This window comes from Coregonus clupeaformis, chromosome 23 (assembly GCF_020615455.1).
Source record: "Coregonus clupeaformis isolate EN_2021a chromosome 23, ASM2061545v1, whole genome shotgun sequence".
Lineage (NCBI taxonomy): Eukaryota > Metazoa > Chordata > Actinopteri > Salmoniformes > Salmonidae > Coregonus > Coregonus clupeaformis.
In genome coordinates, this window is record NC_059214.1 from 48,575,022 (window position 1) to 48,597,739 (window position 22,718).

At 43.0% G+C, this 22,718-nt stretch overlaps 1 protein-coding gene across 7 annotated transcripts; it reads left to right on the forward strand.

Moving 5' to 3' along the window:
* The first annotated feature begins 5,998 nt into the window (after nt 1–5,998).
* Nucleotides 5,999–19,898, forward strand: LOC121536474 (insulin-like growth factor-binding protein 5). 7 transcript variants are annotated; one of them, XR_005994868.2, is made up of 5 exons: nt 5,999–6,959; nt 15,965–16,188; nt 16,370–16,489; nt 16,626–18,063; nt 18,097–19,898. XR_005994868.2 is itself a non-coding variant. In XM_041843766.2 (4 exons), the coding sequence occupies exons 1-4, from the start codon at nt 6,626–6,628 to the stop codon at nt 16,758–16,760; spliced, it is 813 nt and encodes a 270-aa protein (XP_041699700.1). In that variant the 5' UTR covers nt 5,999–6,625; the 3' UTR covers nt 16,761–19,898. The 7 variants fall into 7 exon arrangements, 1 of the variants encoding a protein (XP_041699700.1); XR_005994871.2 differs by having other exon boundaries at nt 16,626–17,967; nt 17,998–19,898; XR_005994869.2 differs by having other exon boundaries at nt 16,626–17,934; nt 17,968–19,898.
* The last annotated feature ends 2,820 nt before the right edge of the window (nt 19,899–22,718 follow it).

The window sequence follows — 22,718 nt, forward strand, 5'->3', positions numbered from 1 at the left end:
TGAAGGTAGGACATACCTGAGAAGGCCAGAATCAAAGCTCTGCGCGCCACTGTTAGTGAACTGTTCTGCAAGTTGGCAGAGATACGGGCACATCGACATAACGTAGATGGATGGTACCACGTGGCATCAGATTGTATTCCACCCAATGAGTTAGAGGAAAGAGAGTTCCTACAACACTATGTCGTGTGTTCTGTGTAGAAGCAGAATATAATTCTCATCATTCTGTTCTGCTTTTGAATACGACTGTTGATTCAGCATTACAATCAAGAAGAGCGTTGTCAATTATCACAAGTATAAATTGTAAAAGGTTCAAACATTCTAGGGCAACATGTTGATGGTGCAAAGGAGCACAGATCTGTTCAACAAATACTGCATAGTGCTATTTTTCCTTTTCACAATGAAGTTGTGTAGGCAATGAATAGAAATACTGTTGTTGAGAGATAAGTCAGGCAAGCCTGTCAGACGGTGATATCTACAATCAGAATAATCACAATGAAACATTGCATGGAAATACTTAATATGGAGAACATACAATACAACATTCCATCTGTCTTCTCCACAATGCCGAACTGGGAGACCATGTGAATTATGAGCACTGATAAGTTGTAGATTTGGAGAAACAGGATACAGATTCAAAAAGATGCCTCAGGTAAGTCCTCTTGGAACTGAACCTTAGGTAGAGAAACACACAAATATATCACCTTTTAACAGAGCAAAACTCTAGCCTTTTTAAGCTTAGGGACTGGGATCCGATCACAGAGTCAAATCACCTTACCACACATACAGGGAGATAACTGCTTCAACATACAGGGAGATAACTGCTTCAACATACAGGTAACTGACAAAATAAAGGAAACACCAACATAGATTCTACAAGTGTCTGGAACTCTATTGGAGGGATGCGACACCATCCTTCCACGAGAAATTCCATCATTTTGGAGTTTTGTTGATGGTGGTGGAATACGCTGTCTCAGGCTCTGCTCCAGAATCACACACACACACACAAACACACACACACACACACACACAACTGCTCTGTGACAAACAAATAACTGACACAAATATTTTTTAAAGAAAAGTTACAATCATCATTCGGTTTCACCCAAACTTGCATTCACACAGCATGTTTATGTGTATGGATTTGTGGTGTGTGTGAGTGTTTGTTTATGAGTCATGTGTATGGATTTGTGGTGTGTGTGTGGGTGTTTGTTTATGAATCATGTGTATGGATGTGTGGTGTGTGTGTGGGTGTTTGTCTACAGTAGGTATTGTTTGTGTATGTTTATGAATCATGTGTATGTAAATGAGTGCCGGATAAAGTAGGAAAGGAAATCATTAAAGGCTCAGCTCTCTAACAGTCTTTCCTCTGTTGGGGCAAGGAATCACAGGACATACACACAGCTTAAACATATGCACACATCTCATGCACGACACACTCACAACCAAACTCCATACACACAGCTCAGACACGTACATTTACGGCACACACACACACACACACACACACACACACACACACACACACACACACACACGATAGAGAGAGTGAGAGCTAAGATCAAGCGTGGACTAACATAATCAAATCATTAGTTAAGAAATTCTTGAAACAATGCAAATGCCACAATAATTTGGTATTTATTTTCATTAAATAAGACACAGATGTATTATTAACATTTAAAGACCCCAACATCTTTAGTTAGAAATGAAAGGTCTGACCCCCATTGCTGCACTGACATGACAATAACAACTAAATAAATGAATCTTAGAACACTCATCCACAGCTGACTAACAGGGGGAAATTCAGTTTCACCCACTTCTATCCCACAAACTCATTCCCTAGGAAAAGGGTTTGGAAACAGCTGTTCTCTTCTTTGTTTTTGTTGAAAAGAAGTCATCTATTTAGTATTGTATGTGGGTGACAGCATACACAGATAAATTAAAGAAAAGTAAATATTTTCTATCTGACGAAACAACACCCCCATGCAGCACTAGACTAGATTCAAATGTGGAACCGGTTGCAAGGTTTCACACCTAAATATGGTAAGAGCAATTTTGTTACTGAGGTTGTCCATGTGTTACTGTATGTTTACGACTTTGTCTCAACAAAAGTGAAAGGTTTGTGGTTTACTCTGGAGGTCTGATGTCTGCTGTCTGTCTTCAGTCAGAATCACGTTCACACTGGAAAGTGATGGACAGATCTTACCCAAGGGATCAAATGGTAAGTCTTGAAATGTGAAAAATTCTGCTGCAAACTGCATTCAGTCTTAAGGCATTTTCTCTATCATATACTTGAACAGTGGTTTACACAGTCTACGCCGCCAGGCTCTTGCCAGGTTTAGATTCCTGTGGATGGAAATGGCTTTAAATTAGAAATCTACGGTATGTTACAGTGTTCCCAGAGGCTCTATTCTCTAGGTAAGCCTCACTGACTCCTCCCCCTTGACCCCTGGCACTGTGGTGAGGAAGCCCCGACAAAGCCACGTAGGGACAGTTTGATTCCATATCCCTAACCTGTGTGCTGTGGTGAGTGGACACTTCACTCTTGGGAAAAAAAGCCAGCATGGCAGCGACCCTCCACACCACGGCCGCCACAGAGCCGGCATCAAGTCATTTGTGACAGTTTATCTCCTCATTAGTAACTGGATGACATTTCCAGCATATTTCCAACACTTCTGTACTAGGGTTTTTCTAGCGAGTTTGAGTTTCTTTCCAAGGTAAAGAACCAAGCAAGGCAGACCAGGGGCAATCCGACACCTTATACGATGGGAATGGTAGCCAAGTTCAGACAGCAGTAACTGAGGGTTATGGCTAACGCAGAGGAAGACATGGGAAACAGGGAGAAATGGGACAAAAGGGAGGAGAGAGGGAAAGCATGGGAAACCTTGCCCAGATACAGAAGCAGACTTCCCTGCAAACCAAAATTGGTTGTGCGAACATTCCCAGAACATTTATTAGGTTGCCCCAAAAGTTCCAATAACACTAAAACTTTCCAGTTGTGCTGATAATGATACAACGTTTGTATAAAACGTTCGCCTGATGTTGCACGAACATTCCCAGGACACATTTTGTTATTACATTACATGGAAACCTAATCTGAACCTCAGGGGAATGTTTTGTGGTGGTTGTTACGGATGTTGTGCACAACATTTTAGTAAATGTTAGGAGAACATTCCAAGGATATTTAAAATAGCATTGTGTTATGAAAAACGTTATTTTAACGTTTTTGGGATGTTATCATCCTAATGTTTAGATACAACCCTGACTAGAACTTCATGGGAATGTTAGCTAATGTCCTGGGAATGTTAGCTAATGTCCTGGGAATGTTCCCGGTTTGCTGGGTAGGCAGTGCCAGTGGGCACTCCACTATGTTCAAGCGCCTTTAACGAATGGATCAGAACAATAATGAAGGCTATGATTCAAAGGAATAGACACTATATCATGCAAAATGTATTGTAATCACTTTGATGAAATGACACTGCAGACATGTTCTCAAGTGGTTTGGACACATCTCTGTACTAAAGACATACAGACAACATGACAATAGCAGGAGGATGACTAGTAAAGCATGTATGTGGTGCTTGTACAGAAAGTTCATTAGAAACATCTAATTAGTAGTACTGCATTTTATTTTATTTTTTTATTTCACCTTTATTTAACCAGGTAAGCCAGTTGAGAGCAAGTTCTCATTTACAACTGCGACCTGGCCAAGATAAAGCAAAGCAGTGCGATTAAAAACAACAACAACACAGAGTTACATAATAGGATAAACAAAACATACAGTCAATAACAAAATAGAAAATCTATATACAGTTTGTGCAAATGTAGTAAGTTATGGAGGTAAGGCAATAAATAGGCCATAGTGCAAAATAATTACAATTTAGTATTAACACTGGAGTGATAGATGACCTCCTGTGATGTAAACTACATCAGCCACATGGTGTTTCCTTCTCAGTAGCTTTCAGCAAATACACTCTGCAGTTACAGTAACCTTTGACCTAGGTACAGACTGTTGTGTTTTACTTTCACAAACACTGGCTAAGTGAAGCCTGCTGTCTTTTTTTTCTTCTGAATTTGGAAACATTCACTCACTTGTTCATGCAGTTAGTAGGGGCAATGGTAGCGCTGCATAGTTAATATTAATGTCTCACAATAAACTCTGTAGTTCAATAGGTCAAGTATAAGACCCATGACATGGAACATAATATTTCTGTATATCTGTCTCCCCCTTTTTTCGATTGAGTTACATTAAAGCTCAAACTGCATCAGGGGCGGATTGGGACCAAAAATCGGCCCTGGCATTTCAAGCACACCACGGCCCATTTTCTTCCTCGAGGCCGTCACACTGCCCATTTGTTTTAATTTGAGGCCCCCATTATTAGTTCAGATAATTATCATTTTGTACAAATACAGGAGACAACATTCAAGGCACAGCCTGTGGCTGCCTTCATATTCCCTGACAAGCCATTTAATTCAGTCAGCCTTGCACACGGTGGTCATGAACATTGACATTTCAAAGATAAGCTGATTGTTGATTATTTTTGTGGACAAATGTGGGAGCTTGTTTTATGTGAACTCCCATAATGAGCTCTGTATATTGGTCCCATAATGAGCTCTGGGTATTTGTCCCATAATGAGCTCTTGATATTGGTCCATTGGGAAGCATGGTAACAGCTCCTTCTAGTGGTCAACTGTCAAACTGACTCAAATAAATCAAGGCTGCAGCAAGTATCTCCTACTAACTGGATGAACAAGTGAGTGAATGTTTCCAAATTCAGAAAAAAAAGACAGCAGCCTTCACTTAGCCAATGTTTGTGAAAGTAAAACACAACAGTCTGTACCTAGGTCAAAGGTTACTGTAACTGCAGAGTGTATTTGCTGAAAGCTACTGAGAAGGAAACACCATGTGGCTGATGTAGTTTACATCACAGGAGGTCTGTGGCACCTTAATTGGGGAAGGCAGGCTCGTGGTAATGACTGGAGCCCAATCAGTGGAATGTATCAATACATCAAACATATAGTTTCCATGTGTTTGATGCCATTCCATTTGCTCCATTCCAGCCATTGTTATGAGCTGTCCTCCCCTCAGCAGCCTCCACTGGTTTACATATGTTGAGGAACACATGCTTAAGTGATCCTAGAAGGCTCTTGTGCATGAAATGATGGTCTCATGTTGAATTGGAGTTGTCAGACCGTTAACCATCTGCATAAAGGTTATGAGTCACTCTCTCTCCCCCTCTGAGAGTAACAGGCACATGCATGTGCACACCCACCCACCCACGCACGCACGCACGCACACACACGTATGCACACACACACGTATTTAAAACAGTCAGTTGGCTACCTTTGTATCAGAAATGGTGTCCAATGGAGAGAACAGGTGCAGGCTTTAAAGTACACCTATTTTTAGAGTGAATACAAAACGGAGATCTTAGCATGGAAGGCGAGAGCCAAAGTCTCCTGGCATTGCCTGGTGGTTCCCATACATTCGTGAAGGCCTACTGATCTAAGCACAAACATAATTTAAAAAACGACATTCATATTAACACATTTTAACAACATGTTGGGGAAATGAAATGTTGATAGATAATACATACTTATTGCATGACCCCACCACTGCTGCTCATACCAAGATTGATAGTGTGCCAGATAATGCTTTCAGTAGCCTACAAAACAAATACAGTGCTTGTATTCACACTCTTCGTTTATGCAGAATGTAGCATTCTACTGACATTGAAGGCTGTGGCAGCTATTGGTTCTCACCCCGACATTGTAGCCAAAGTACTGTGGTTGATAGATGCAGCCAAGCGCTGTATTCTCTCCGTGATCATTCAATCTACGAAGACCTTCATTCTGTCTCAAACGTTTTCATGATCTAAGAAAACTGTTTCGCCATTTGTGTAGGATTAAGTTAATCGATGTGCACTGCTTCATCTGTGAGACGATGTGGAAAACATTTAGGGGTAGAAAGAAGTGTGTGCTCGCCTAGCAAAAGCACGTATTCCGTACCCGTGGAATCTAATCATGCCTCCAGATTAAGTGTTTTTATTTAAATGTATTGATTAAGGTTGCGTTGATTTCTTATGTTGCTCCTCGCAGTTGGCATCACTTCAGCCTTCAGGGTGAAAGACTGATCCTATTGCTCAAAAAGGTTGGCCACTTGACAAGACATGGAACAAGTGCGCCTCCCTTCCCTAGTTAGGCGTATTCATTGTTAGGGGTTTGGGTTTGGCTGATTTAAAAAAGGCAAGCCTGGTCCGAAGTTGATCAGTCTGCTCAGAAAACTTCTCCGGATGGGAAAGTATTGGAATCGGTTTCAAAGGGGGGAAAATCCAGGTTTTGTGTAAAGAATTGCATTGCAGCCAGAGAGGACATCACTTCTGTCAATTAAGAAAAACAATATTGCACCCCAAAGTGTAGACTTTAGGTGATATTTTGACTTGTTCTGTGAATACTTTTTATTTGTAAAGAATATATTTGTTCCGTTTATTTTGACTGAAGTGTGCTGAAAGCACTCTCTCCATTTGGATGCGGACTGGTTTGAAAATTTATAAATAGGATCATTTAACGCACGGGCATTGCCTGTCAATTTTATTCACATTTGGTGTTTGTCAATTGCAAGACAAATATGTTTCTCAGTTTTTGTCTACTGGTGACATTTTTCTTGGGGCTGACCGGGTGCTTTGGCTCATATGTACCCTGCGAGCCGTGTGACCAGAAGGCGCTCTCTATGTGCCCCCCGGTCCCCGTCGGTTGTCAACTCGTGAAGGAGCCTGGCTGTGGTTGCTGCCTAACCTGTGCCCTATCGGAAGGTCAGGCGTGCGGTGTTTACACCGGAACATGCACCCATGGCTTGCGCTGCTTGCCGCGGAATGGAGAGGAGAAGCCCCTTCACGCGCTCCTCCATGGCAGAGGGGTGTGCACGAACGAGAAAGGATACAAACCCCTCCATCCACCCATAGGTAAGAAGACGCAGTGAATGCATGCGATTAGGGGAGCCACGGAAGATGGGGCTGTGTAAAATACAACAGCATGATATTGTCGCAGGGTTGAAATTCAGTTTCAGCTATACTGGCCCCGGTAAATGGAATTGTAGACGTTTTGTTTCGTTTTGGAATCCACATTTGAAATAACTGCACAGGTAGCCTACATGAGCTTCTCATATACGCGCAAACTGTCCGATTTGTCAGTCTTAATGCGGCAGGCTTTATAGTGAATCTGGGTCTTTATTCAATCGCAAACTGTATCCGTTTCATCACAATGCCACAATAACAGCACGTGCACATAATAACACCGCTATTGCGTAGACTTCCATAGCAATAGGTAGTTTGATATAAATGAATGCAAATAGGCATACTGGTGAGCTGTTTTGAGTGTTGATCTTATTTGTGCGGGTCTGTGCGTAAAACCAACATTCACTATAAGTTGCTGCTGACGCACTTGTCAGTTTAGTTTTGAGTGAGTTTGTGTGCGCAGCAGTGGGCTGTGCTGCTCTCTAGCTTGCAGTCGCAGTATTGTGTTCGTTATGAATACAGTATGGTAGACTCAAAGCGTTCTGCTGCATGCTTGTTTACAGGGCTGTGTCCCTGCCTCGCCACAGACAGACACGTGCCTGTCTGGACTTCCATTCTTGTGTGAGAACACATTGTAGCCAATGTGGTAATACGTCATTGCTGCTGTTCTAATTAGTTAAATCCCCTTTCACTTTGTTGGACACCTGCATTTCTTGCAAACATAATTGCGGCCTGCAAAGAATATTAATATTTTCCAACATATAATGACCCATCCCATTCTCTTCTGGGATACACCAGGAGGTGCCGTTTCTGCAGGTACCGGATTATATTTAAATCGCAGACTCCAACTCCGATGGTTTTGTGTACAATCCCAGTGCTAGGCACTCGTTTTTTGTTTTTGTGTTTTAAGCCTTTACCAAACCTTAACTCTTAACTTAACCACTCCGAATTAATGCTTACACGTATGTTTAGCCCTAACCTTAACCATTCTGAATGAATGCCTACATTTAAATTTTAGTTTCACTTTTGCCGAATTTGACTGACAGCTAAAATATGGCACCACATGGTGTAATTAAAACCTCAAACCATGGTTTAATTCTGTTGCTGCAGTTTTATTTGGAGATTGGGTTGTAATATCCGGTCTTTCTTATTGTAATTGACTGAAGAGGGCTCTGTTCCTGGCGCTATGGACCTTGTCAAAACTGAATTGAAGTTTAGCCCCTGTGGGTGGTGTTGAGAGATGGATTACCACTCAAAGATCACATCTGATGGTGTGTGTGCATGAGTCTGTGGACGTGTGTGCACAGTGGGGCAAGTGGAGTTAGGTTTGAATTAACTAAACATCAACATTTAGAGGTCACAGATGGTATTAGATGATTCATGATTTAGAGTGTCACTTGTTACCAGAACCTATTAGGCTAAATACACGTTTTGGTGACAAGCCACATTTGATTAATGCTAGTGGTTTAGGCCTATTCTTTGTTTGGCCAGGTTGAAAGACTCATGCTATGCTTTGGCTACACCCTACATGTACTGTACCTCCCTTGGGGGACATGCATGAAATCACCAAAAAAAAATGGAATTCAGCCCATTCAAGAGGTCACCATTGTCTGTAGTAATGGCAGCAAGGCTATACATAACATCCCACAAATACTTGCAGCAATAACTGAAATAAACCCAAGTACATTTGTCTAGAATAAAAGTAGCACTCTGATCCAGGACATTGAATTCCAACACGCACTCTGTCTGAAGCCTGTGGGTGTGTGTGTGTGTGCATGCATTTGTGTATGTGTGCGAATGCTGACTTCTGTGGTAACCGGATCGCGTCCGTCTTCCTGCCCCTGACCAGGCGCAGTGCAGTGATTCAGCAGAATGCCTCCGGTTGCTCTTCTCTGAAGGGCCGTCCATCAAGGGCTCCTCTGATTGGAATTAGACATGAGCCTTCAGTTTCCTGCCGGGTAGTGTTTCAACCTGCTCTGATCAGCTGGCAGACACAGAGAGGACAGGTCAAGTGTCCAAAGACGGATCCTCAGGGGTCCCAATAGTTTCCATCTCTGGGCTGCATTCATGCAATTCTACTGCATCCTAGCAGAAAAAAAGCCACTTTGGAACCAGTTGAAACAATCTACATATTATAAAGGCTTTATGCTTTTAAAGGGGGACTGCCACTTTAAATACCAGATCTGTTTCTTGAAGGAGAGGGAATAACATTGAATTATCTCTCTATTTCTTTCTCACAAATGTATTGGCATGACATGGGTATAACAATGTAATGCGATGTCGCCAAACTACACACTACTCAGTTGTCTCTCTCTCATCTCTACAGAAGTCTGGTGTCACCCAGCATCTTTTGTTGACTGTTGAGTTGTGTTCCAAGGAAATGGTGCTTAGCTCGGATGGCTGGGCATAGGAGTTGGTTTGTGTTGCTGGCCACTCAGTTCACTGTGTTAGCCCAGAAGAACAAGAACCTAGAACGCCTGCCAACAGATATGATTCCATGCCAACAGATATGACTCCATGCCAACAGATATGACTCCATGCCAACAGATATGATTCCATGCCAACAGATATGACTCCGTGCCAACAGATATGACTCCATGCTAACAGATATGACTCCATGCCAACAGATATGACTCCATGCCAACAGATATGACTCCATGCCAACAGATATGACTCCATGCCAACAGATATGATTCCATTGCAACAGATATGACTCCATGGCATAAGGCCCCTTGCTCTCTGAGCTTGTGAAAGAGCCTTATGTTTGAACAGATTGCCCTTTGCCAAGAAACAAGAAGATGATTAAAGAGAGTGTATGAATCTAGAAAGCTTGACTTGCACATCAACAAGCACGTTGTGCTTTATAAACACAGCATCAACACAAATGCAGCTTCTGCCAAAGCCCAAAAAGAACAGAACAATTTTGAGTTCGGGGTTTCTTTTTGTGCGCCAAGATATATCTTTATTTTTTTGCCTATTTGGTGGTGCATTTACAAGTTTTTGTGCAATCACAAGCCAATGCGAAGAAGCCAGTTGTTTGTCACCTGTCCTTGTTACCACAATTTACAATGGCTATGGGACTAAATAAATGCTGGCACCCAAAATGTGGTGTTAACCTGACAGCTTAATGCATGTGCCAAGTGATTTGTGGCTCTGTACTCTTCTTGAAAGGACAGAACTAAAGGGGTTATTAAGTATTATTTTTAAGATACAGCCCCAGCCATCTTAGGGAAACATTTTACAGTAGCAGGGTCAACTTCAAGTATTTATTTTTTCGGTGTTCCTGTAATAACCGCCCTCCCTCATACAGCTCCTGGATGCTCCACACCAATTGTCCTCATGTGAACTGAACGGACAGACCAGCAGAATGCCAGCATGGGTTGGTTTTGGTTAGGGTTACACATTGCCACTGCATTGTTATATTCCCAAATACATCGGACAATCTCCCTTAACAAAGAGGCCAATGACAATCCACTTTGGTGTGAGGCAGCTTGGTTGGCCTATCTACTGTAGATGGTATACTAGAACACCTGCTGTACATTACACACAAATGGCCCTATCAGTCCTGGTCCAGTTCAACCAGAGATGGCCACAGCTGTTTGACGGTTTAATTGCTAGGTCATAAGGAGAAGACCATTGCTGAGGGTGATTTTACAACTCACTCACCCTGAACCCCCTCCTCACAGAAGTGGATGTTGTTAAACGCTAAATATAACCAACCTCTTCAGATTGATGTGAGACAGTTTATCATGAAATCTTCCTTGGTGTAGGTTCTGGTTTTCTAGAATGCTGTGCCATGGACACGCATGTGTTAATCATGGGAAACAAATGGTCAATGTAAGGTCTACAATCATGCTCTAGGGCCAAGCTATGACACTGTTCCCATGCACAGTATTCAAGCTAGAGAACTTACTTGGCAGTTGGCACACTTGAATGAGTTCTTCCAGTGAAGTTTTACAGCAATCAGTCTAGCATGTATCTGACACCAGTGGAGGCTGGTGGTAGGAGCTATAGGAGGACGGGCTCATTGTAATGGCTGGAATGGAATCAATGGAACGGAGTCAAACATGTGGTTTCCATATGTTTGATGTGTTTGACACCGTTCCATTTATTCCATTCCAGCTTTTTCAATGAGCCTGTCCTCCTATAGCTCCTCCCACCAGCCTCCACTGGCTGACACTTACACCAGGGTCGTGCTCAGTAGAGAACAACAAACGCTTTGCCAAGGACAACAAAAATTAACAGGTTCAAAACAAAGAAGGTTCAAAACAGGAACCAACAACACAAACATACTGTACTTGTGATGAGTGTGATTAGAAGGAGTCAGGAGGGTACATCACCGAATACAGAGTTTATTCCGTCGTACACAGTTGAGCTGGATAGCGGCAACAAAATACATGCACAGGGGAACAACCTACCCCGGCAATACAAGGTACGAGTAGCTACACTCAACTCACATAAAACAATCACCCACAAGGACAAGGGGGCAGAGGGAACACTTATACACAGACTAATGAGGGGATATGACCCAGGTGTGTGTAATTGACAAGACAAGACAAATGGAATGATGAGATATGGAGCGGCAGTGGCTAGACGGCCGGTGACGACGAACGCCGAAGCCTGCTCGACCAAGGAGGGGAGGCAGCCTCGGCGGAAGTCGTGACAGTACAGCATGAAGCTTTGAACCAACAACACACACATATTGTACAACAAACATACTGCACTGAATGAAGCAGTAACATCATGGCCACCTTGTCCAACCAAATCTGTTTTTTTTAGCACTGCCAAAGGGTGTGTTAATAAAGATGCCACCTGAATTTTGATGACACTTTTTATAACGACTCATTTTTTTATTTAAAGCAGAAAGAAAAGCTCTAAAGACCAATGCTACATTTCATCTGTAAATAATTCGTTTTGGAGATGTAATGAAGACATCTTCTATTAAGGCACGTGTTGTTGGAAGCAAATCAGGTAGTAGGGTCTAAAAGTGTCAATAAAGTGAATGGAAAATATATAATTCTGGATAAGTTTAACATGGCTTTGATTTGACCATCCACCAGCACTTAACATTGACACTAACTCAACACCTATTTTAGTTGATGATGTCACAGGACTAATGACAACAAACCAACATGTTCTTCTAAAGGTCGTCCGCGTGCTTCCCATCCGAAACAGTTCGGGACAGTTTGTGCATGTATTATGATTACATTTTGTGACGTCTTTGTTTGTTTTGGTATACAGCAAGGGTTTTTTCTGCTGTTCGTGCACACAAAAAATGTTCCTGAAGGCAAGCCAAAGTCGGTAGCTGAAGTCTACGCCCCTTCGTCGGTGATTGGTAAACAGTAGGGATTCTTCAATGAAGTGTTTGTTGTCATTCAACAAGAGACGACTCGTTTTCAGCTCATTTTTTCACTTGAGAAATACTGCATCAAACATCTTAGATTATGAGACTAAGATCTCCTCTGCAAAAACGTCAAAATTAATGACAGATTTCTTGAGTTATCTTAGATTAAATCAGACTATTTTGAGGAAGTGTATACTGGCTATGGCGTCTCAATATGGACAAACAGTACTATTGCTGCTTTTTTCTTGTTTTTCAAGCCGAACCGAAGCATGCAGTGGTTGAGTTGTGCCACAACGAGTAAGCATTTTGCAAGGCCATTCGATGTGGAATTGAATGTTCTCCAATGGCTGTACATTTTGTTTAGATCCTTACAGAATGAATGCTCTTGGTCTGGATCACCTACCTCTAATTGAATGACTGAAGTGCAGTGTTTCATTCTGGTCCAAGGGTTTTCCATATCTCCTTCTCTGTGCTACAGTGGTAGAGGTATCAGGTCATGGATTCTGTCCTGAAGCCTTGAAATATTAAGCAGCGGAATCAGACTGGGGGAGTCGTGGTTGGCCAGTGTTGTGACTTAAAAGATAATGACAGAGGACTTCCTGCTCCGTTATCACTATCTCACCGCATACCCCCGTCCGTCCGTCCTCTGGATTAACAGCACCTCTACTCAAGACCTAGGATCTTGTAAAGGTGTAATTTCAGAGGGTGTTCTGTGCTAGCAACATAGCCATTGACTAGGATACACTCAGTGGTGTAAGGTGTGTGAGCCAATGAGAATTTATGCATCTCATTGTTGTGCCGCATTTTCCACCCCAAGTTGTATGACTGGATTCATAACGACTGGCTGAGAGAGAGAGACACAACTGAAAGAAGGGTGGCTTGTCTTTCATACTTAGGCTTCCTGGCTGCAAGAAACTTGGGATATTCATGAAGCATAATTGCCCTGCGCACATGTAAATTTTTAAACAGAGGCATATCAGTTGCACATTGTTTGCCTGTTCCGTTCGTCTTGTGTTAATGAAAACTTTAGCGCGAGCAGTGGGAGAGATACCAATACCTCTTCAGCCTGGGCTGAATGGAGGGGGCTGCACGTGACCTTGCTGTCTTGGCTGGAGGCCAGCATCTTGGCAGGGTTTCAGAACTTAAACACAGGCCTACTAAGCCTCTTTTACAAGCTGGGGACCTTAAGCATGGAAAAACTGAGTTTTTGAGAGAAAGAGAGACTCCAATTGTCTGCAAACATTCTGTCTCCATGTCTTTGAATTGCAGGCACAGCTTGTGAATTGGAAGTACAACAGTATTTTATTTGATGTTCTGAAATAATTCTCAACACTAAACTGTGTAATAATAGTTATATATATATTTAAAGGGTTGATGTTCATTTTTCACCATCAAATTATATGAAGAAAACCCTTCTACCATCCCATATTTCAATAGAACATCCAATATAAACATCCAATATTTCCTCACAAGCCTACAGTATACACACAAGTATCACAAACTCTCATCTCCCTCACTCATGACTTACTTGAGCTAATGAGCTTGTTTCTCAAATCGTACTGCTAATGTAATTGGAGTGCTGACATTTTTCCATTTGATATTTCTCCACCCAAATCATATTAGGCTAAATGTGAATGTCATGAATCATGATGAGACCTGGCAGTATTTTCGGAAGATGCTCAAATGTCTAGAGTCAATATCACAAGTGACTCCCATGCTGCATGTAAAGTAGGCCAATGACGTAGTGTGTCTTGTATTTGTAAAATGGAAGGGGGGGGGATGCGTTCTCCTGTTTGTGGTAGGTGATTCTGAAAATGGTTTGTAGAATCACGGAATCATTATTGAAGGCTTGAGACACTTAAATGTAAAGGTATGCAGCATTGTCATCAGAGGTACTTTGAATAAACTGGTCAAATGAAAGTTTTTTTCCCCCCAGCATCCAGGCATCGAGCACGTAGGAAAGCTCATTTGACAAACTTATTTCTAGCATTTTATAACCCTGGCAGTCTGAACAGGGAGAGTCGAGGACGTATCCAAACACTGAGAGCCGCCTTCAAAGTCATGAGTTGTGAGATTGATTTCAAAGCGAGGACGGCAGTTCAGATACCAGGGTCCCAATTCCAGTAATCATCCTCCCCTCATCCCCCAACTCACCCCCTCCCAGACACCCCTGCTGCGTCCAGACTCATCAGACGTCAATTCCCGGGAATACACCTCTCAGTGGCGACATGCCTCCCCTATTTCCAAGGTGGCCATGTAAGTCCAGTCCAATGGCGCCTATACTTAATTAAGAAAACATTGAAATGTGGTTTGTTTCAATTATTTTTAATCATCCCCCTCTTCAGCTGTCTGTCGATGTCTCGTGGTTGTCTCTCCCCAACAATACTTGGCACATTCACTCAGCACCAGAATTCCAACCACGCCCTCCCCCATGGCCACCGCTGCACTGGATAAATATAAACCCGGTCGTCTACAGGCACTGCGGCCACTCGCCAGTTGGGGCCTGGCAAAATCTCATGACAGTGCCTTTGGGGCCTGGTAAAATCTCATGAAAGTGCCTTTGGGGCCTGGCAAAATCCCATGACAGTGCCTTTGGGGCCTGGTAAAATCTCATGAAAGTGCCTTTGGGGCCTGGCAAAATCTCATGACAGTGCCTTTGGGGCCTGGTAAAATCTCATGCAAGTGCCTTTGGGGCCTGGCAAAATCCCATGACAGTGCCTTTGGTGCTTACGATAGAGTAAGCACAAGCAGGAGAAGAGCGCTCATCTCTGTGGCCTAAGAGAACCTCATGCAGGCTAGGGCTCTTGGCTTACGGGGGCTGAGCCCCAAGGAGGGAACGGGGGGAGAGGGGATAAGGGATCAGGACCCCAAATCTCTAGGCTGGGGAGACCTCCATATGTACCTCTAGGACTGTAGTGGACTGTAGTGCCCTCTGGGGGGTGGGATGGGGTAGGGGGAGAGCAGTGGCCTTTCTTCCTGGCTTCAGGGTATTTTATAGTACTAAGTTCTGTTTCTTGATATGAAATGATACAGTACATTCAAACTAGGATGTGCTCACCTCTGCCGTAGGCTTCAGTTGCCATGGCTCCTCAGTTACTATGACATCAACGTCTCCAAGTATGATCTGTGAAAGATATGAAGTCTTTGAATAGCCCTAATTATATTTGTCTTTGCAGGGACTTGCCAGATACTGTAAGCATGTATTACCAAAATAGCGTATGATCAACCAAATAGGCCTCTGTGTCACACAAAAAAACTCCACATACCTCCTTAATAAGAAATAGAAGGGACTGAGCTAAGATTTGGTCTTTTTCGGTCAGCATTCAGACTTGTTTAACCAGACTTACTTGCTTTGCTTTGACCTCCATTAGTAGATGCTGGATGTTTTTTATGGTGGGAGCTGGGGTGAAGTAGTGTTAGAGGTAGTTAATCAGCTGTCGATCCTTGATCCTGCCCCCTCCTTTGTAAACAAATGGAAAAGCAACATTTGTTGGCCCAAACCCTGGGAAAAGCATCTGGTAGTCCATATTTTCGTTTGGGCAAGAATAGCTTTTTGAACATTTTAGGTGGGGGTAATGTGACAAGTATGCCCTGTCTTGCCCCTGTGTAGATCATGAGTCTCTGGAACACGAGGACACCCTGACCACTGAGATCACGGAGGACCAACTGCAGCCCGCCAAAGTGCCGCTCCTCCCCAAGCAGGACCTCATCAACAGCAAGAAGATCCAGGCAATGCGCAAGGACAAGGACCGCAAGCGGGCACAGGCCAAACTGCGCTCCATTGGCCCCATGGACTACTCCCCACTACCCATTGACAAGCATGAGCCAGAGTTTGTAAGTACAAGACTGGAGAGAAGGAAAGACGGGGGCTCATGCTAATGTTGTGCTGATACTGATGCTGAGGTTGTTAGTGTTGTCCAACTCTGATCCTGGGAGAACTGACTGAGTGCAGGATTTTGTTCCACCCATGGTGCTAGCACTGGGAGCTAATGTTAGTTGTGCCGTTCCTCCACAGGGTCCTTGCAGGAGGAAGCTGGATGGGATCATCCAGGGAATGAAGGACACATCCCGTGTCATGGCCCTGTCCCTGTACCTTCCCAACTGTGACAGGAAGGGCTTCTTCAAACGCAAACAGGTGAGCAGTCTCCCTCTGTCAGCATCCTTATTCATGGTTTAACACATCAGTTATACATATTAATAATATTCATGCTTACACTGTCTTTCTCTCTCTTTCTTTGTCACCTGTCGTTGCACATCGATTGCCTCCACAGTGCAAGCCCTCTCGCGGCAGGAAGCGGGGCATCTGCTGGTGCGTGGACAAGTACGGCTCGCAGGTACCAGGCACAGACTACAGCGGGGGAGACATCCAGTGCAAGGACCTGGAGAGCAGCAGCATCAACGAGTGAATAGGCGGCTCCACCCCCGCCCCGATCACCTGACCCAGGGCCCCACCTCCTCCTTTCCCTCCCACCTGTCTGCTTCGCCCTCCAGTCACTTTTTGAGATTTTCAATATGAAAAAATAAGAACACTAAACAAATCAAATGAACGAACGAACGAAAGGACAGGCTTGAAAAAAGGACACCTGAAATCTTTATTTTTTTTGACCGTGCGCTCATCTCTTAAAAGACGGAACCCAGCAGGTTTAAGCCCTTGTTTGACCCTCGGGCCCCTCCCCCACTAAGAGCTGGGCTCTAGCCCCTCCCCCACTAAGAGCTGGGAGCCTCACTAACGATTCATGAAAATATATACTTGTATTGATATATTTTTATAGAAGCACCAAACTTTGTATCATTTAACGCTAACATAAAACGGATTAAAAAAATTAAAATAAGTCACGTTGATTATAAACAGGACTGTTTTGGTCTTTCACATCTATTGCTATTGAGGTTTCAGAGGACATAGCTGGACCTTCTATTGAGGTGTCAGAGAAGATAGCTGGACCTTCTATTGAGGTGTCAGAGGAGATAGCTGGACCTTCTATTGAGGTGTCAGAGAAGATAGCTGGACCTTCTATTGAGGTTTCAGAGGACATAGCTGGACCTTCTATTGAGTTGTCAGAGAAGATAGCTGGACATTTTATTGAGGTGTCAGAGGAGATAGCTGGACCTTTTATTGAGGTGTCAGAGGAGATAGCTGGACCTTCTATTGAGGTGTCAGAGGAGATAGCTAGACCTTTTATTGAGGTGTCAGAGGAGATAGCTGGACCTTCTATTGAGGTGTCAGAGGAGATAGCTAGACCTTCTATTGAGGTGTCAGAGGAGATAGCTGGACCTTCGATTGAGGTGTCAGAGGAGATAGCTGGACCTTCTATTGAGGTGTCAGAGGAGATAGTTGGACCTTCTATTGAGGTGTCAGATAAGACAGCTGGACCTTCTATTGAGGTGTCAGAGGAGATAGCTGGACCTTCTATTGAGGTGTCAGAGGAGATAGCTGGACCTTCTATTGAGGTGTCAGAGGAGATAGCTGGACCTTCTATTGAGGTGTCAGAGAAGATAGCTGGACCTTCTATTGAGGTGTCAGAGGAGAGAGCTGGACCTTCTATTGAGGTGTCAGAGGAGATAGCTGGACCTTCTATTGAGGTGTCAGAGAACATAGCTGGACCTTCTATTGAGGTGTCAGACATAGCTGGACCTTTTATTGAGGTGTCAGAGGAGATAGCTGGACCTTCTATTGAGGTGTCAGAGGAGATAGCTGGACCTTCTATTGAGGTGTCAGAGGAGATAGCTGGACCTTCTATTGAGGTGTCAGAGAACATAGCTAGACCTTCTATTGGCAGAGAAAAAAAAGAAACGTGAGAGGGTCATGCTCTCTCTATATGGGTATTTGGTTCTGTCAGAGCACTACAATAAGGGAACCTGCTTGGATACGTGTTACTAAGTTTGTGTGAGCATGCATGTGTGTGTGTGTGTGTGTGTGTGTGTGTGTGTGTGTGTGTGTGTGTGTGTGTGTGTGTGTAAGAGAAAGGGAGTGAGCTTAACACAAGAATGACAATTTTTTCCTCTCTCTCTCTTTTTTTCTTTTTACAACAACAAAAACAACAATCTTCACGGCTGGTGCTTGAAGTAGTGTTGAGGATGGCTTTCTCCCACTAGCCTATGAAACATATGTCTATGGGAAACGGAGAGTGTTTGACACAATAAGCAGATCATTACAGACAAACCTTTGTAAGTGGCTCTTTGACTCTGAAGCTATCCTGATATGCCAACTGTGCCTATTGTTACCAGACACTGCCATGCAGGGCAACACAGAACTTAATGGAGAACACTGCCCCTACTGGTGAAGGGAATACTGCCACAAAGTGCTCATTCTGTCACCTGATGCGAGCTCTGCTTGGCCCAACAACCGGGACTTAAAGAATAGTGGGATGAGGCTAAACAACCGTACAGTCCCCCAATAACTAACACCAGTAATCCTTTGTTTTGCTAAAGTATGGGCAACAATTGTGAGAAGAAGGATAAAGCACGTTGCAGACTTGTATTCACCAGTGAGGTTAGCTGTTTTCTTTTTGTGTCTCAGTTGCTCGAGGGTGTTAATCTTGTGTGATTTTGTTTGTACTGTTTCTTTTTGCCTTCAGTGAAGTAGTAACCGTCCACTTTTGAGCCGTGTTCCTTAACCAAGTGGTCCGTTGCCACGGCTACAGTGGAACCTTGGTGTATTACTTTTGACTATAAATTAACTAATGTTCTTTTAAAAAACAAAACAAATACAATGTACTGGTGCTTGGAAAAGGACGTGTGTATTTTAGCCTGTAAACAATTTGAATGGTTCCATGACGCCTGGCCATCCTTATTTGAATATGAAACAGTAAAAAAAAAGCTATATCCCATCTATATACTTCCCCCTTCGCTTGCATGCCACCCCTCCTTCTCGACAACTTGTTTTCAATACAACACAACATTACTTGCATTGGAAATGGTGAGCAGTTTTCCTTCCGCTCAATGGGGGCATCTTTGACCACTACCTGCAGGGTCAGTTGAAAGAGTAGTTTTATGTTCATCTGTCTGCAAGTCGCAGTGCCTTCCTACATGCAAATCCACATTTGAATAGTGACGCGAACGTGCCGTGGTATCTGTCTAAGGGGCGGAAACCCTGCTGAGGCTGAGAGGTCCCCAGGGTAATAGTTTTCTAGCCTGCCATGACAAGAGGTCTAGGTGTAGTACAGAGAAGGTAACTCAATGGGATGTGGGATAGCTCTTGTCATCGTGCCACAAACACATTAGGAATTTGTTGCTGCTTATCCCTCTCTGTGTATGACTGTGAGGGCAAGGCAGACCAGAGGACCCGTTCTGTCTCTTATTTTCAAAAAGCACCAAAAAGCTAGAATATTGCTTTCAAAGTTGACTGCCGATGTATTTGATTGCCAGAGAATAGGCAAGTGATTGTTAGAATTCCGAGGCACATCATCGTTGGGCACACAGACTAGCAAACTGCTGCCTCTCTCTCCCGGTAGTCGGAGAAGAGATGGACGAGGCATTACTAGCCATCAGATCCTATTCCACAGCTTGAGTGTTCATAGTTTCTCTAGCCAGGCAGACGGAGGCCATCAACAGACAACAAATTAAGGAGCTTTTATTCCAGCTTCAGTTAAGTCTGTAGTCCAATAATGACGTGATATTTTCCGTTTTCGTAATACAAATGTGATGGATAGGATACAGTTGTTTTTAATAGCTCATAATGGCAAACGAGCTGCTGTAACATCAACAATGGGGTCAAAATGTCAGGCCTATAGCTTTATACCCTCAGTTACTAGGAGCGAGAATTAGTGGAAAAATACAAGTCACTATACCCTGCTACCCTTCACATCCAAAATGTCTTCCTACATGGAAGTGAACTCCTCCGCCCTTTGGTAAACCCCAGATCACCACGTCGTTCTATACCCAGCGAGGCACCCGTCCCACCTCCACCCAGTCCACTTTAAAAGAAAGTGGCTTGCACTTATAGAAGTTAAATCAATTTCATTATAAATGCCCACAGATTACGTCCTGTAATAGCACCGCCTGGGTAGAAAAACTAAACAAGCTAAACATGTAGTGTGATACAGTTTAAGGTCTCTGCAAGGCCTTCTGGGTAATGGTTGACAGGGGCTCATGTGGTCCATGCCTGGGAGTTCTAGCACCAACGTCCAATAATGATAAAGGGATAATAACACACCGTACAGCACAGTAGCAACCACATAACAGTCCCACTTTCATCTAGCTGCTCTCACACAGAGAGAGAGAGAGAGAGAGAGAGAGAGAGAGAGAGAGAGAGAGAGAGAGAGAGAGAGAGAGTGAGAATGAGAGAATGAGAGAAAGAAAGAAAGAAAGAAAGAAAGAAAGAAAGAAAGAAAGAAAGAAAGAAAGAAAGAAAGAAAGAAAGAAAGAAAGAAAGAGGGAGAGAAAGCGAGAGACGGAGCACCATGGAGAGTGGTCGCGTTTAGAGCCTAGCCACACCCTCATCACGGAGAGCTCACCAATCGCATGACAGTAGACACAGTTAGGAACAGACACGAGGAGACCTGGGAAATCTGAGGAATAGGAATGCAGCAAGAAGTTTAGATGTTGACTCCCTCTCCAGCTTCCATTTTAGCAGCAGTCCATCAGAAGCCTATTGAATCCGTTGGCCAGCCATATGGTGCAGTCTAACTAGGCGTTTTCTAAATCAAGATTTGTCTCAGTCTTGGGTCAAAGAAAATATGTTTAAGGGCATTGAATCCTTTGCGTCAAATCAACCAATTGACACAATTCAACCGAGCTACGAATCATTGAAATTCTCTAGAAATGTTATTTGCGTTATGGTGGTAGATTGAGGTGTTGGAGAGGTTGAATTGAAAGCTTATCCTCCTTTTAAAGTGTGAATCTGTTTTCAACTCTAACACTGCCTTATTCAGATTCCTCGTCTCCCACCTGGTTATGTACTCATACTCACAGTGATGTGTGCTCTCTGTCTGGTCACAGTTCATGATACAATAGTAACTACAGCTTTTTTATTTTTTATTTTATGCATAACGTTTTTATTGATGAAACGAGACAAAATCAGTCAGTTACCTTAATAACATGTGGTGTTAACTGGCTTCTGAAAAAATACCTATTGGTGCCAGAGGACAGTGACATAAAATGGTCAGCATTTGGAACTCCTCATGAATCTCAAACTATTAAAGTGAATATCACTGTGTAATATTTATTCAACTTGTAATTTATGTACTCTTTTAACCTTTGTCTTTTTTTTTGTTATGACAAAGCATTTATTTAAATAAAGTGATGTATTCATTTAAAGACGTGTTAGTGATGTGTTTGTGTGATGTGCATTTTGAACTCAAAACCTAAAAATGGTTTATCTCAAACTATTTTCCAGCCACCCCAAGGCACTAACATATAGTCACATACAAAAGATACTGTAGAGGAATACATAGGGGGTATATAGGGGTTATATATGGGGTATATAGGTCTGGAAACCCTGACCACAACAACATCAGTTCTCAGAGTAATCCTAGCTATTCAAAAGAACCCATGCAAATAGTTTCTTCTTTCTGATGTAAACTCAAAACTGGAAAAGAGAAACACAGGCACGTCTACACTACAGAAGAACAATCGCAAGTAAAGCCTCATAAGCACAGCCCTCGACCAATGAATTGCAACCTTGTGTCGACACGCCCCCTGATTAACATGGCTAGAACCAATGAAAATACTTCCTTGTTGTTGCCAGGAGCAGTGTGTATGAAGCCTAATGGTGTGGTGATCAGAGATGACATGATGAGGTCATATCTACACACACTGGCCGTGACATTAGTTGCAGGTTTGAGGTCTTACTTTTTGCATACTACATACACTCTTGGAAAAAAGGGTTCCACAGGGGTTATTCAGCTGACCCTGAAGGATTACCCTTTTTGTTTCCAGGTAAAACCATCTTTGGTTCCAGGTAGAACCATTTTGGGTTCTATGAAGAACCCTCTGTGGAAACAGTTATACATGGAACCCAAAAGGGTTCTACTTGGAACCAAAAGGGTTCTACCTGGAACCATAAAGGGTTATTCAAAGGTTCTCCTATGGGGAGAGCCGAAGAACCCTTTTAGGTTCTAGATAGCACCTTTTTTTCTACGAGTGTACAATGGGGATATCACTTTTGACTGAGGCGTTAGTTGCACTTGTCCTGGTCAAGGAAAGCTCTAAACACCACCCCATAACATATACCCAGCATTAATGAATACACTCTGTATTTAAAGGACCAGAAGATTACAAAAGGGTTTGTAAAAGACTAAATGACTGGTTACACACACTAATCAAATGCCATAAACCTAACTGTATACAAACTATTAAAATCCATTTCAAAGACTTGAAGCATACCAGTAGTAAAGTAGTGAGGATGAATGAGGATGAATGAGGAT